The sequence below is a fragment of the Pelobates fuscus genome, chromosome 8 (assembly GCF_036172605.1).
Source record: "Pelobates fuscus isolate aPelFus1 chromosome 8, aPelFus1.pri, whole genome shotgun sequence".
Classification (NCBI taxonomy): domain Eukaryota; kingdom Metazoa; phylum Chordata; class Amphibia; order Anura; family Pelobatidae; genus Pelobates; species Pelobates fuscus.
This window is the reverse complement of record NC_086324.1, coordinates 138,168,685-138,182,282: the sequence shown is the minus strand read 5'-3', so window position 1 is coordinate 138,182,282 and position 13,598 is coordinate 138,168,685. Positions and strand designations below refer to the sequence as shown.

Here is a 13,598-nt window from a genome sequence, read left to right as displayed (position 1 = left end):
AGCACCGGCCCTGGTTTTAGTGTGCGTATGGTGAATGCAGAGTGTGTGTTGTGGTTTTAGTGTGTGTATAGTGAATGCAGTGTATGTTTGTATTGTAGTTTTAGTGTGCGTATGGTGAATGCAGTGCGTGTGTGTGTATGGTGAATACAGTGTGTGTGTTGTAGTTTTAGTGTGTGTATGGTGAATGAAGTGTGTGTTTGTGTTGTGGTTTTAGTGTGTGTATGGTGAATGCAGTGTGTGTGTTGTGGTTTTAGTGTGTGTATGGTGAATGCAGTGTGTGTGTTGTGGTTTTAGTGTGTCTATGGTGAATGCATTGTGTGTGTTGTGGTTTTAGTGTGTGTATGGTGTATGCAGTGTGTGTTTGTGTTTTGGTTTTAGTGTGTGTATGCAGTGTGTGTTTGTGTTGTGGTTTTAGTGTGTGTATGCAGTGTGTGTGTGTGTTGTGGTTTTAGTGTGTGTATGTTGAATGCAGTGCGTGTTTGTGTTGTGGTTTTAGTGTGTGCATGGGGAATGCAGTGCACATTTGTGTTGTGCTTTTAGTGTGTGTATGCAGTGTGTGTTTGTGTTGTGGTTTTAGTGTGTGTATGCAATGTGTGTGTGTTGTGGTTTTAGTGTGTGTATGCAGTGTGTGTGTGTTGTGGTTTTAGTGTGTGTATGCAGTGTGTGTGTTGTGGTTTTAGTGTGTGTATGCAGTGTGTGTTGTGGTTTTAGTGTGTGTATGCAGTGTGTGTGTTGTGGTTTTAGTGTGTGTATGCAGTGTGTGTGTTGTGGTTTTAGTGTGTGTATGCAGTGTGTGTGTTGTGGTTTTAGTGTGTGTATGCAGTGTGTGTGTTGTGGTTTTAGTGTGTGTATGCAGTGTGTGTGTGTTGTGGTTTTAGTGTGTGTTTGCAGTGTGTGTGTTGTGGTTTTAGTGTGTGTATGCAGTGTGTGTGTATTGTGGTTTTAGTGTGTGTTTGCAGTGTGTGTGTTGTGGTTTTAGTGTGTGTATGCAGTGTGTGTGTTGTGGTTTTAGTGTGTGTTGTGGTTTTAGTGTATGTAAAATAGGGGGCTGCATTGGGGGGGGGGGGGTGGGAAAGGAACAATTTGGGAAATTTGATATTTTATTCCCCCCTCCCTGCTTCTTACCTGGCCAGGGAGGGGGGAGATTGCATCCCTGGTGGTCCGGTGGTCTGGTAGAGGGAGCCAGCCGCTGTAGAATGTAGACGGGGGACCAGCCAGCACATCCTTACTCTCCAGCAGCTCCTGCCTGTAAGTCTCGCGAGCTGTGCCTGTTTGCCGCGCGGAGCGTTGCCATGGTAACCCGTGACAACGCTCTGCCAGCCGCGGAGCTCGCGAGACTTACAGGCAGGAGCAGCTGGAAAGTGAGGATGTTTTGGCTGGTCCCCCGTCTGCATTCTACAGGTAGCCGGGGCCCGAGGTGAACATATAGATAGCGATAATCGCTATCTATATGAGCACAAATAGAATGTGGGGCCCGGGACTCCCTGAGCAGTCCGGGCCCCCCAGGACCGCCGGGCCCATGACAACCGTTATGGTTGTCATGCCCTGATGGCGGCCCTGGATGCTGGGAGCCGGAATATGACGAATATGCTCTGCATGAGGACCTCCTGCATCAGATTTTACCCCATAGGATAGCATTGATTCAATGTACATGTACATGCATCATTTGGCGCGCATGCGCATTAGATCCCGCTCGTCGTGGGACAGAGGAGGGGCGGAGCTTTGACTCAGCGCCGAAGGACATTGGCGCTGGGATAAGGTAAGTAAATAAAGGGTTAAAAACCCTTTATTTACTGGGTAGGAGGGGGTGCGAGGGAGGGGGAGGCAGAGAGATCAGTAGTGCCAGGAATACAGCTTTGCATTCTTGGCACTACAGTATCCCTTTAACTCTACTCACTATTACCAGGCAGAGTATTCCAAGCATAGACTGGGTCAGTCCCCATAATTCTTGTGCTCCAAGCTAACTATGATTTGAAACTCTCTCTCTTTCAGTGCTATTCACTAGATTGAAAATTGAATGGAATTTAAAGTAAATTTCACATTTAAGGCCAAAATAGCCGAACCAGAAACATTTTATAGTCATTTGAGCTTCCAGTTCAGCTACTTTGGCCTTAAATTAAAATTCACTCCTAATCCACGAATTTGTTCAGGAATGCAGAAAAAACTAAAGTATGGATTATGTAAACGTTTTCATACCTACAAAGCCTTCAACATTGACAGAATGAGCACCGTTTGCGTATATATACATCGTCCAAACACCTTTGGCTGGATTTCTTAATACATACATGGATCCCCACAATTCAGAGATAATTTTTTTCATTGCCACTTCAACAGCTGGAAAAAGAATAAGGTAGGAAATCAAATAGTGAAAATTAAAATTACTAAACAAAATGTATAATGCACAGGTAAATGAAGTGATAACGTATCACCAATGATAAGTGTGACAGAAGCTCCCAAGTCATGGCCTTTTGGGGAGGCTTGAAGACCAGCATCTTGCCAACAGACTATAGGTCTGGTCCCAGGAGCCCCTGAAAAAGGCTTGTGATGGTAGCAATATACAAACTATGAAATGTTAGGCTAATAACCCTGCAACGCCCTCTGCTGACTGAATAAATATGTGTATATTTACATAATGCTGGTATGCAAATTACGGCAACCCTATAAGTAGCTAAATGTATATATTGTTGCTTTTTATTGTCTTTGAAAATGTTACTTGTATTAAATAGTTCATGTATTAATTATAATTGCTTGTTCTCCAATGTTCTGTATATCTGTATATTAAACCACATGTATAATTAAGGCAAGTCACCGAAGGCTAGTCCTTGTCCAAAAATAAAGAAGTATGTATTAGTTCCGTTGGGAACTGTGTGTCCCAGTAACAGAGTATTTAAACCTGTTCACTGGCTTGGTCTGTGATTCCACTGACAAGTTAAAAAATAGCTAGGTCTGAGAGCCACAAGTGCCTTTGCAAAGGCTGTAGTTGGAGACATTGTAGGCAGAGGTGTTAATACCTTCCTGGGAGAGGAACAGTAGAGGCAAAGGCAGAGGGGACAATACCTTCCTGGAAGGAGAGAGCTGCAATCTGGTCCGGTGGAAAAAGTCATCAGAGACCATAAAGCACTTCAGCTTGTTGAAATGTGTCCCCTCATTTCTCATTTAAAAAAAGTTGCCAATTTCACTTTTATAACTGAACACTATTGCACCTCCTGGCTATGAATCAGACAGCCAGGAGGCACTTTTCTGTGTGCCCTAGTTTAGCTCCTCGAAGCTTAGCTCAAATGAAACACTATAGTATCAGGAATACAATCATGTATTTCTGCTACTATAGTTCTAATAGCACCATTTAGGCCACACCCCTTCTCTGTCTCCTTGATGACTTGAGCCAATCCAATGCTGAGGCTATTGCGCATGCAAGGCAAAATGCAGCGTTGCGCCAATCAGCATCTCCTCATAGAGATACATTGAATTATTGCGCCTCCATGCAAAGTGAGGAGATGCTGAATGCCAGTTCTGCATGTTGTGCACCACTGACCCAAGAAGCACCTCTAGTGGCCGTCTGAGTAATGGCCACTAGATATATTACCAGGCAGTAATGTAAATACTGCCATTTCTCTGAAAAGTTAGTGTAAAAAACCTGAAGGGATAGACAGTAGAAACCAGAGAAACTACATTAAACTGTAGGCTCTGGTGACTATAGTGTCCCTTTAAAACACTTCTCAATGAACTGTAATACAGCTCCTGAGACAAGTCTGTGCTTTTACAGCTGTGCAAATCTCTGATTGGGCTCATCTGGCAAAGGGAGGACTACTATAGTAGTTTAGGGCTCTCAATCTGTGCACCAACCTCAACCCGGGAAGTGCCCTCCATATCAGCTCATGGTTACATTGAAAAACGCTCGTCTTTTTATGAGTCCAACCCAAGATCACCCCCAAAATGACTACACCTTCAGAGTAGTCTGCTAATTTGTGAAGGACACCACACAGAAAGGTAAACCACCAGCGTCTTGAACATTTTGAGAAGTAACTGCAAATGTGATGTTAATTAAGGCCTCTTCAGTTAAGAAACATAATCCGTAATTGAGACTGCATGTAGGGCGTGTAGGGGAAGGGGGGAGAAAAATTGGAACTGAAGTCAGTACTAAGTACCTCACCAATACAGCAAAAGTAGAAAATGTGGATTGACATATCAAGTATAAACTATGTACAATGGTAGGAACACGAATATATCAGTGACGAGACTGAGGGAGTGCTCTAATGCACCAAACTCACCCTTGGCCTGATGAATAAAAAACACTTCCTCCATCAGGGAATGGTATCATTCAAACTGCTACTGGGGTTAATGTGTCTAGGCAAACCAGGAGTGACACCATGTAACCAAAACTATGTCAAGGTATAAACTGCTATAGCCCTGTTATCCGGTCAACCTCAAATGGGCCTATCAACTACTACACCCCAACAGTCCACAGCTAGATTCCTGGTAATCATTTTGTGCAGCCATGCGTGCCTTATATGATGACCCTTTCAAGTCATCTACTATGTGCACTGCTTTGCTTTGCACTCAAACTCCCTGCATGGGATGGTTCTGGCCCTCCCCATGATTTTCTCCTTCAAAAGAAAGGAATGTACAGAGCACACAATTTATCCATGTGCTCCATCCAAACAAAGTGAACTCAAAGCCAGGTGTGCTCTCAAATTCAATTCCCTGCAACACTTCTCCAATATAAGCTGAAATAAACATGTTAACAGATCTCAGATTCTCCCCATCTGGTAACTCTGGTATGCTGCAGACCCAAATTTTATTATGGCATGCACAGTAATCCATGTTTCCACCTGCCTTCAAAGTGTGAGAAGCATATTACACTGACACCTGATGAAGCTGTTAGGATTGCTTGCTAAGAGGCTTCCAAAGCCATCATGTGGTGGTCAGGGGACAAAATCTCCATCCTGATGGTGGTCTTACAGATGGCAGTAATGGCTGTTAGGGCTCGCAGATGTATTTTCATTTGATAAAGTGAGGACTTTCCCAGTGGCTTGTCACATGAGTTTGAAGTCGTTGGCAAGGCAGGAGCCATTTTGGCTCCCAGCATGGTGCTGTGCAATCCATGCCAGGTTGGTAGATAGTCATTCATCAAGTCATTTTGGGAGTGTGACAGGCTGTGTTGATTGTGCTGAGCATAAGTGTGATCTGATCGGAGAAGCTGCTGGCTTCAGGTTGGATGTGATGATCAATTAGTTTATGTTGCTATCTGCCAGTTAGTCTAGGCCACACTGGTTATTGTGTCTAGACGTTTCAATTGCACATACCTGCTGCTACTCCATATATAGAAAATAAAAATAGTAGTGGAATATAACCCATATCTACAATAGACATCCTAGCTGTAACAACTATCTATGATCATGCAATTATTTCAGGGTAATTCAAAGTGAATTTTAAATTTAAGGTCTAAATAGCCAAACTGGAATAATTCTGTCAGTCATGTATGCTTCCTATCAGCGATGGAACTGCTGACGCTTGGGAAGGAGAGGAGGACAGAGGATAAGGCAGAGAGGAGGGGGGCACATTTTTTTTTTTACATTTTGACCAGCATTTGTGTCTTTATGTGTGTCATGATGTGCTTCCTGTGTATCTGTATGCATGTCAGTGTTAGTATCTGTGTGTCTTATATCTTTGTGTATGTCAGTGTTTGTATCTGAATGTCTGTGTATCTGCATGTGTCAGTGTGTATTTGTGTGTCAGTGTATGTATCTGTGTATCTATATGTGTGTCAGTGTTTGTATCTAAGTGTATGTGTGCCAGTATTTCTGTGTGTCTGTGTATCTGCATGTGTGCCAGTGTGTGTATCTGTGTGTCTGTGGGTCTGCATGGGTGTCAGTGTATGTATATGTGTATGTATGTGTATCTGTGTGTTTGTGTGGCAGTGTAGGTGTTTATATGCATACATCTTAGCATTAAAACGCCAACACTACACACAAATAAACTCCTGCATTCCAATGTCAACACCACATACAAATGCCTGTCTGCATCAAATGCCAACACTACATACAAACACACCCAAACATTCACACACAAAAGCTTTCTTACATTCAAATACACAAACACTGCTCAGTGCTAAATACAACTCTGCAAGGATGGGCAAATGGTAGATTCCCAGCTGTAAAGCATTTTGGGATTTAGATGACAAATGGGGACCTACATTTTGGCCACCCTTTGAATTCCCAACAATTCTCACTTTCCTATATAACCCTGTTTGCTATGTATTAAACATGATCTGTATAGCATTGTGCATTTATGTACTCACACCCTGGTCCAGTCAGACGTACAGAGTAAACTGTACCATCGGTAGTTACAACTAGTTCAGTAAAGTTATCTCCGACTGCAAAACTGTTGGAATGATTGCTGGAAGTGTAATTTCCAGAGAAGAGTTGTCTTGAGCTGTTGACTGGTCTCGATAATGTGAAATCCAAGTAATTAAATACCTGGTATAAAGAAAAACAAACTCGGTGACATATCTTTTGAAACACTAAAAATTCTATTTATTAAAATCTAGGTACGAACAATGCCTGTCAGATCATTTCATGTATATATTGCACGTTTGATTTTATACTTGACATAGAGACCTAGTGAAATATGTCTTAAGTGGCCAGCTTCACCAGATTTACAGGATTATACACCAGAGTGAGAATTGCTGGGAAAAAGGTGTATTCAAATAGAATTTCAAATTTAATGCCAAAATAGCCAAACTGGATACAGAATTTACTTGTTTGAATCTATGTTTTTTTCTGGCCTAAATTTTGGAGTTTATTTTGAATCACTTTGCATTCCTGTTGGTTCCCAATTTTGTAAATATGCCTGTTACTGTTTTTTGTTTTTGACACATATAAAGTATTTTTGGGCATATTGGATGAATTTTTTTAGAGTACACTGAGTAAAATAGTGATTAACCCCTTCTATGTTTGCCGTTTAAAAAAATCAAACATACTTTTTACTTTAAAAATGACACTTTTAGATAAAAAATAAGGTTTTAGGTTTTAATGAACCTTAAAAAAACATTCTGCAAATTTACACAATTAATCATTCAGACTTTTAAACAAATACAGGTATATACAGGTATGCCTGTTTTGCAAGGTCAAATACCATTTTGTTATTTACAGGAAGTGTGTTAAAAAAAAAAAAATCAACCCTAAATTCAGGTATTTGCTAGTAAGGTTCTATCACTTCTGAGGATGCAGATTCCTCAAATACTTCTACAAGGGAAAAAAAACACATATAGTAAGCACAGTTTCCAGGATAAACCCTGGCATATGTATTATATAGAGCTGTGCTGACAGCTACTGCAGAGCCGATCCTACTTCCATGTCTGTGGAATGCAGTCTGTTGCTTTATGATCCTCTAGGACAGTGCTCCTCAACGCTCTCCTCAAGGTACACCTAACAGTCCAGGATTTTGGGATTAACCAGGTGTGTGTAATGTGCTTAAAAAAACAAAAAAGTTTTTTTTCTCTTTTTCTAAGCACCTTAGACACACACGGGTAATCCTTCAATTCTGGACTGTTAGGTGTGCCTTGAGGAGAGGGTTGAGGTGCACTGCTCTAGGATCCCTATACAGATTACTCAAATGCTAATGAATTGTAAAAATACTGTCTGCGTACAGGAAGCTCAGTTTCCAGGATACAACCAGGCATATGTGTTATATAAAACTGTACAGACTGCTGTTGCAGAACACACACCCTTTATGCCTGGCCATGAAATGCAGTATTTTACCTTGTGATTCTCTAAGAAACCTATACAGTGTTTTGACGCAAGGCGGTTCAACATTTACCTGCTCCTGTGTAATGCAGAGAGACCTGCAGAAGTCCAGAAGGATAAATGTGTTTTCCCTCCAGAGCAGGCCAGGATTTAGGGATTACCCAGTGTGTCTAACTGGGTAATCACCTTAGACACAATTTACAAACTCGTTAGACCAGTGGTTCTCAAACCAGACCTCACCCCTCACCCTACCACCCTACCAGTCCAGGAATTAGGGATTACCCAATTTAAAGGTGTTTGTTTGTTTTTTCTTCTAAAAACACGTTAGACACAATTTGGTAATCCGTAGATCCTGGACTGGTAGGAGGGGAGAGGGGTGAGGACTGGTTTGGGAACCACTGCTCTAGATCAGGGGTTCTCAACCTTGTCCTCAAGGACCCCCTACCAGTCCAGGGTTTAGGGATTACCTGGGTGTGTCTAAGGTGTTTAGAAAAAAAACAAAAAAACACTGTAGTCTTTTTTTCCCCCTTTTTCTAAACACCTTAGACACACCCAGGTAATCCCTAAACCCTGGACTGGTAGGGGGTCCTGAGGACTGGGTTGAGAACCCCTGCTCTAGATGATCAGATGTTAAACTGTTAAGAAGTTGGTGGGTTACCTTCTAGATTTAATTTGTATTGCTTTAGCCTCTGATTGCACATAGTTTGGGAGAGAAGGGGATAATACAACCTACTAGAAATGTGCACCTAGAAACAAATTGTTTAGTTTTGTTTAACCCCTTAAGGACTGGACTGTTTTTGCGATGTTGTACATTTGCGACCAGGCCTCTTTTTACACTTTTGTGGTGTTTGTGTTTAGCTGTAATTTTCCGCTCTCTCATTTACTGTTCCTATACAAATTATATATTGTTTTTTTCAGAACAAAAAAAGTCTTTCTTTACATACCATTATTTATATAATCTCATATAATTTAATTTTAAAAAACAAACAAATATGATGAAAAATTTAAAAAAATACATGTTTTTTTTTACTTTTACTTGAAAAATCTTTTACTCATCTACAAAAGCGAATAAAAAACTGCTACATAGATTATAAATATTGTCCTGAGTTTTAAAATACCCAGTGTTTACATGCTTTTTTGCTTTTTTTTTGCAAGTTATAGGGCTATAGGTACAAGTAGGATATTGCGATTTCAAAACATATATTCTTTCAAATTTATCAATAGTGACATTGTAACACTATTATCTGCCAAAAGTCTCTGAATAACACCCCACATGTACATATTTTTTTTAAAGTAGACAAACCAGGGTATTCAATATAGGGTATGTCCAGTCTTTTTTAGTAGCCACCTAGTCACAAACACTGGCCAAAGTTAGCGTTCATATTTGTTTTCTGTGTGAAAAAACAAAAAAACTAAATTGAACGCTAATTTTGGCCAGTGTTTGTGACTAAGTGGCTACTAAAAAAGACTGGACATACCCCATTTGCAATACCTTTTGTTGTCTTCTTTTGCAAATGGTATGCCATCATGGGGGTAATTCTCATTTCTGGGCTACCATACGCTCTCAAAGGCAACATAACCAACCTGGCCATTTTCAATGTAAAAATATTTGACCCATATATTTGACCCTGTAACTTTCAAAAACGCTATAAAATCTGTACATGGGGGTACTGTTATACTCGGGAGACTTTCTTGAACACAAATATTAGTGTTTCAAAACAGGAAAACATATCACAACAATTATATCATCAGTAAAAGTGCTGTTTGTGTGTGAAAAATGCGAAACAAAGTCACTTTCACTGACAATATCATCGCTGTGATAGGATTTGCTGTTTTGAATCACTAATATTTGTGTTCAGTGAAGTCTCCCGAGTAAAACGGTACCCTCCATGTACAGGTTTTAGGGTGTCATAGAAAGTTACAGAGTAAAATACAGTGCTAGCAAATTAAATTCTCTGGAATTTCGGCCTGGGTTGGCAGGCAGGTCCCTCAAATTGCAATTAATAAAATTACTTAATTATGTAAAAATATTACATAAATATGCATGTAGAATTTAAATATATATAGTCTACGTGTATATTTATAATAATTATTTATGTAATTTTGTATATGGACATATGTATATTTCGTATTATATTTATTTATTTATTTATATATACATAGATATATATACAATTTCATTCTAAGTGTATTTTGATATAAATATATATATTTTAATATCAAAATACAGTTAGAATAAAATTGCATAAGATATGTCATTTAAAAAAAAAATATTATTTTTAATTTTTTTAATTTAATTTAATTTACTTATTATTTGTATTTTATAATAATATATATACAATATATATAGTTATTATATATATTATATATATACGTGTGTAATTTAATTATAAGTGTATTTTTATATTAATATATGTACATATTAATATAAAAATACACTTAGCGTGACATTACAGGGAGTGCAGAATTATTAGGCAAGTTGTATTTTTGAGGATTAATTTTATTATTGAACAACAACCATGTTCTCAATGAACCCAAAAAACTCATTAATATCAAAGCTGAATATTTTTGGAAGTAGTTTTTAGTTTGTTTTTAGTTATAGCTATTTTAGGGGGATATCTGTGTGTGCAGGTGACTATTACTGTGCATAATTATTAGGCAACTTAACAAAAAACAAATATATACCCATTTCAATTATTTATTTTTACCAGTGAAACCAATATAACATCTCAACATTCACAAATATACATTTCTGACATTCAAAAACATAACAAAAACAAATCAGTGACCAATATAGCCACCTTTCTTTGCAAGGACACTCAAAAGCCTGCCATCCATGGATTCTGTCAGTGTTTTGATCTGTTCACCATCAACATTGCGTGCAGCAGCAACCACAGCCTCCCAGACACTGTTCAGAGAGGTGTACTGTTTTCCCTCCTTGTAAATCTCACATTTGATGATGGACCACAGGTTCTCAATGGGGTTCAGATCAGGTGAACAAGGAGGCCATGTCATTAGATTTTCTTCTTTTATACCCTTTCTTGCCAGCCACGCTGTGGAGTACTTGGACACGTGTGATGGAGCATTGTCCTGCATGAAAATCATGTTTTTCTTGAAGGATGCAGACTTCTTCCTGTACCACTGCTTGAAGAAGGTGTCTTCCAGAAACTGGGAGTTGAGCTTGACTCCATCCTCAACCCGAAAAGGCCCCACAAGCTCATCTTTGATGATACCAGCCCAAACCAGTACTCCACCTCCACCTTGCTGGCGTCTGAGTCAGACTGGAGCTCTCTGCCCTTTACCAATCCATCCATCTGGCCCATCAAGACTCACTCTCATTTCATCAGTCCATAAAACATTAGAAAAATCAGTCTTGAGATATTTCTTGGCCCAGTCTTGACGTTTCAGCTTGTGTGTCTTGTTCAGTGGTGGTCGTCTTTCAGCCTTTCTTACCTTGACCATGTCTCTGAGTATTGCACACCTTGTGCTTTCGGGCACTCTAGTGATGTTGCAGCTCTGAAATATGGCCAGACTGGTGGCAAGTGGCATCTTGGCAGCTGCACGCTTGACTTTTCTCAGTTCATGGGCAGTTATTTTGCGCCTTGGTTTCTCCACACGCTTCTTGCGACCCTGTTGACTATTTTGAATGAAACGCTTGATTGTTCGATGATCACGCTTCAGAAGCTTTGCAATTTTAAGAGTGCTGCATCCCTCTGCAAGATATCTCACTATTTTTAACTTTTCTGAGCCTGTGAAGTCCTTCTTTTGACCCATTTTGCCAAAGGAAAGGAGGTTGCCTAATAATTATGCACACCTGATATAGGGTGTTGATGTCATTAGACCACACCCCTTCTCATTACAGAGATGCACATCACCTAATATGCTTAATTGGTAGTAGACGTTCGAGCTTATACAGCTTGGAGTAAGACAACATGCATAAAGAGGATGATGTGGTCAAAATACTCATTTGCCTAATAATTCTGCACGCAGTGTATATATATGATATATAGACGTATATTATATAGGTCTAATATATGTCTATATATCATATATATGTACACATATATAATTATTATTATTTTTTTATTAACTTTAACTTTAATTTTTTTTTGATTTTACACTAGCAGGGAGACTGCCTGTCAGCACAGACAGTCCCCCTGCAGGCAGACACATGGACACCTATTGTGACCATGTGGTCGCCCTGTTGAGCGATCACATGGCCACAGGGGTCCTAATCCGCCATGGGGAGACTGTCTGGGCTGCAGGCAGTCTCCCCACAACGGGAGCACCGCCGATCGCCGCCGGGGGAATGACGGCGATCAGGTAAGTACATCTGACCGTTAGGACGGTCCTGAACCGTCCTCGGTCGTTAAGGGGTTAAATTTGTTAATTTTCTAAAAAAAATTTAGACAAAACATTTTACTTTAAAATGTGTTACCCTTTCATGGAATTGCTATATTTAAGGATAGCAAATTAAGGAGCTTGATGCTAAACAGCTGAAAGATCAAAATTAAGAAAAGCCCTTTTCTTAAATTTGCTCTTTTAGTTGTTTGGCAGTTAACTTCCTTATTTGCTTTTCCTACATGGGATTGCCATATCTAAGGATGCCAAATTAGGGAGATTTCTACTAAACAACTGAAACAAAATGCTATTTTCTTACTTTTGCTCTTTTATTTATTTAGTAGATAACTCTCTAATTCCTGCAACCTAGGATTTTTATTCATTTAATTTTGTATTATAATTACAACTACTGTTATATTTTGATTATTACCTTTTTTTTCCAAAATAAAAATGACAAAGCAAACATTAAAGGGAAACTACACTGCCCAAATTCCTCCCTCCCGACAAAAAAATTACATAAGTAAAAATAAATGTTTAGTAGATCTACTCCCAATAAAAAACATGTATGCATTTAACTATGCATTTTATCATTAATTCAACTTTAAAAAGCTTGCGAAAGCTGCAGTTTTCCTGCCTGAAGCTTTCGTAAGCCCTCCCCTTCAAACCCCACCCAGAATTTATGTGGCTGTCCAATCACAGACTTCCCAATAAAGCTCAATGAGACGTCTTTGCCTGCGCCTCTTGAGTTAGCTCCACTGACCTAAGCAAGCCAGGAAGTAACAGGACCTGTTGTCTGATTGACAACCAGAAGGGCGTAACAAGGCTAATTTATAAAATGGTCAATTTTTATTGAAATCTGCACTTTTTGTAAATAAAAAAAAAAAAGAGGACACTCTCTTCACACATAAAGGACTTCAGCAGGCTGAAGTGTGGTATGGAGTGTCCCTTTTAAAGTTACCTACTTTATTTAAATCTTTAAGATCGACTTGAAAGACATGTCCAAAACTTAAAGAAGCAAGTTCTCTGTATATAAGGAAAGCTGGATCATCCAAACCAGAGCAAAGTCCCGTGATCAAGAAGTAGACCTATGAAAAAAGTAAACATTTCAAGTGAATAAACTTTGTATTACCTTAGGGAACCATATAAATATGTAACATTTTGCAGTCCAATCAACATTTTGTCCCCACTCCCACTGCCACTTCTCATCAGCTATTGTTCAATGTTTCCATAACTTTTGTGGTAAAAATTATGCCTGCAACCTGTTAATGGTATTCCAGATGAGACTAGCGATAGCTATCAATAACTATCAAATAATTTCTCTTACTTTCTGCTAGAGACTTCTGCTTTCAGAGTCAACCAGGTTTGTAAAGGGCAGTGTCTTGTTCCCTTTTTCATTTTTTTGTGTTTTTGTTTTTTGTTTAGAACCTTTCTGTGTGGCATTGGCTCCAGTATACACACTTCACATTTTCTTTATTTCCCTATTCCTTCCCCTCCAATTTTACTTCATGTTCA

At 39.3% G+C, this 13,598-nt stretch overlaps 1 protein-coding gene across 1 annotated transcript in view; it reads right to left on the bottom strand.

Annotated features, from left to right (window-relative positions):
- Positions 1-13,598, bottom strand: part of LOC134571306 (uromodulin-like) — a 74,773-nt gene that overhangs the window by 45,614 nt on the left and 15,561 nt on the right. Inside the window, exons 5-7 of the mRNA XM_063429482.1 lie at positions 13,049-13,171; positions 6,299-6,476; positions 2,197-2,334 (exon numbers count right to left, since the gene is read on the bottom strand). Of these exons, the coding sequence (XP_063285552.1) occupies positions 2,197-2,334; positions 6,299-6,476; positions 13,049-13,171 (439 nt within the window). The remainder of the gene's footprint in view (positions 1-2,196; positions 2,335-6,298; positions 6,477-13,048; positions 13,172-13,598) is intronic.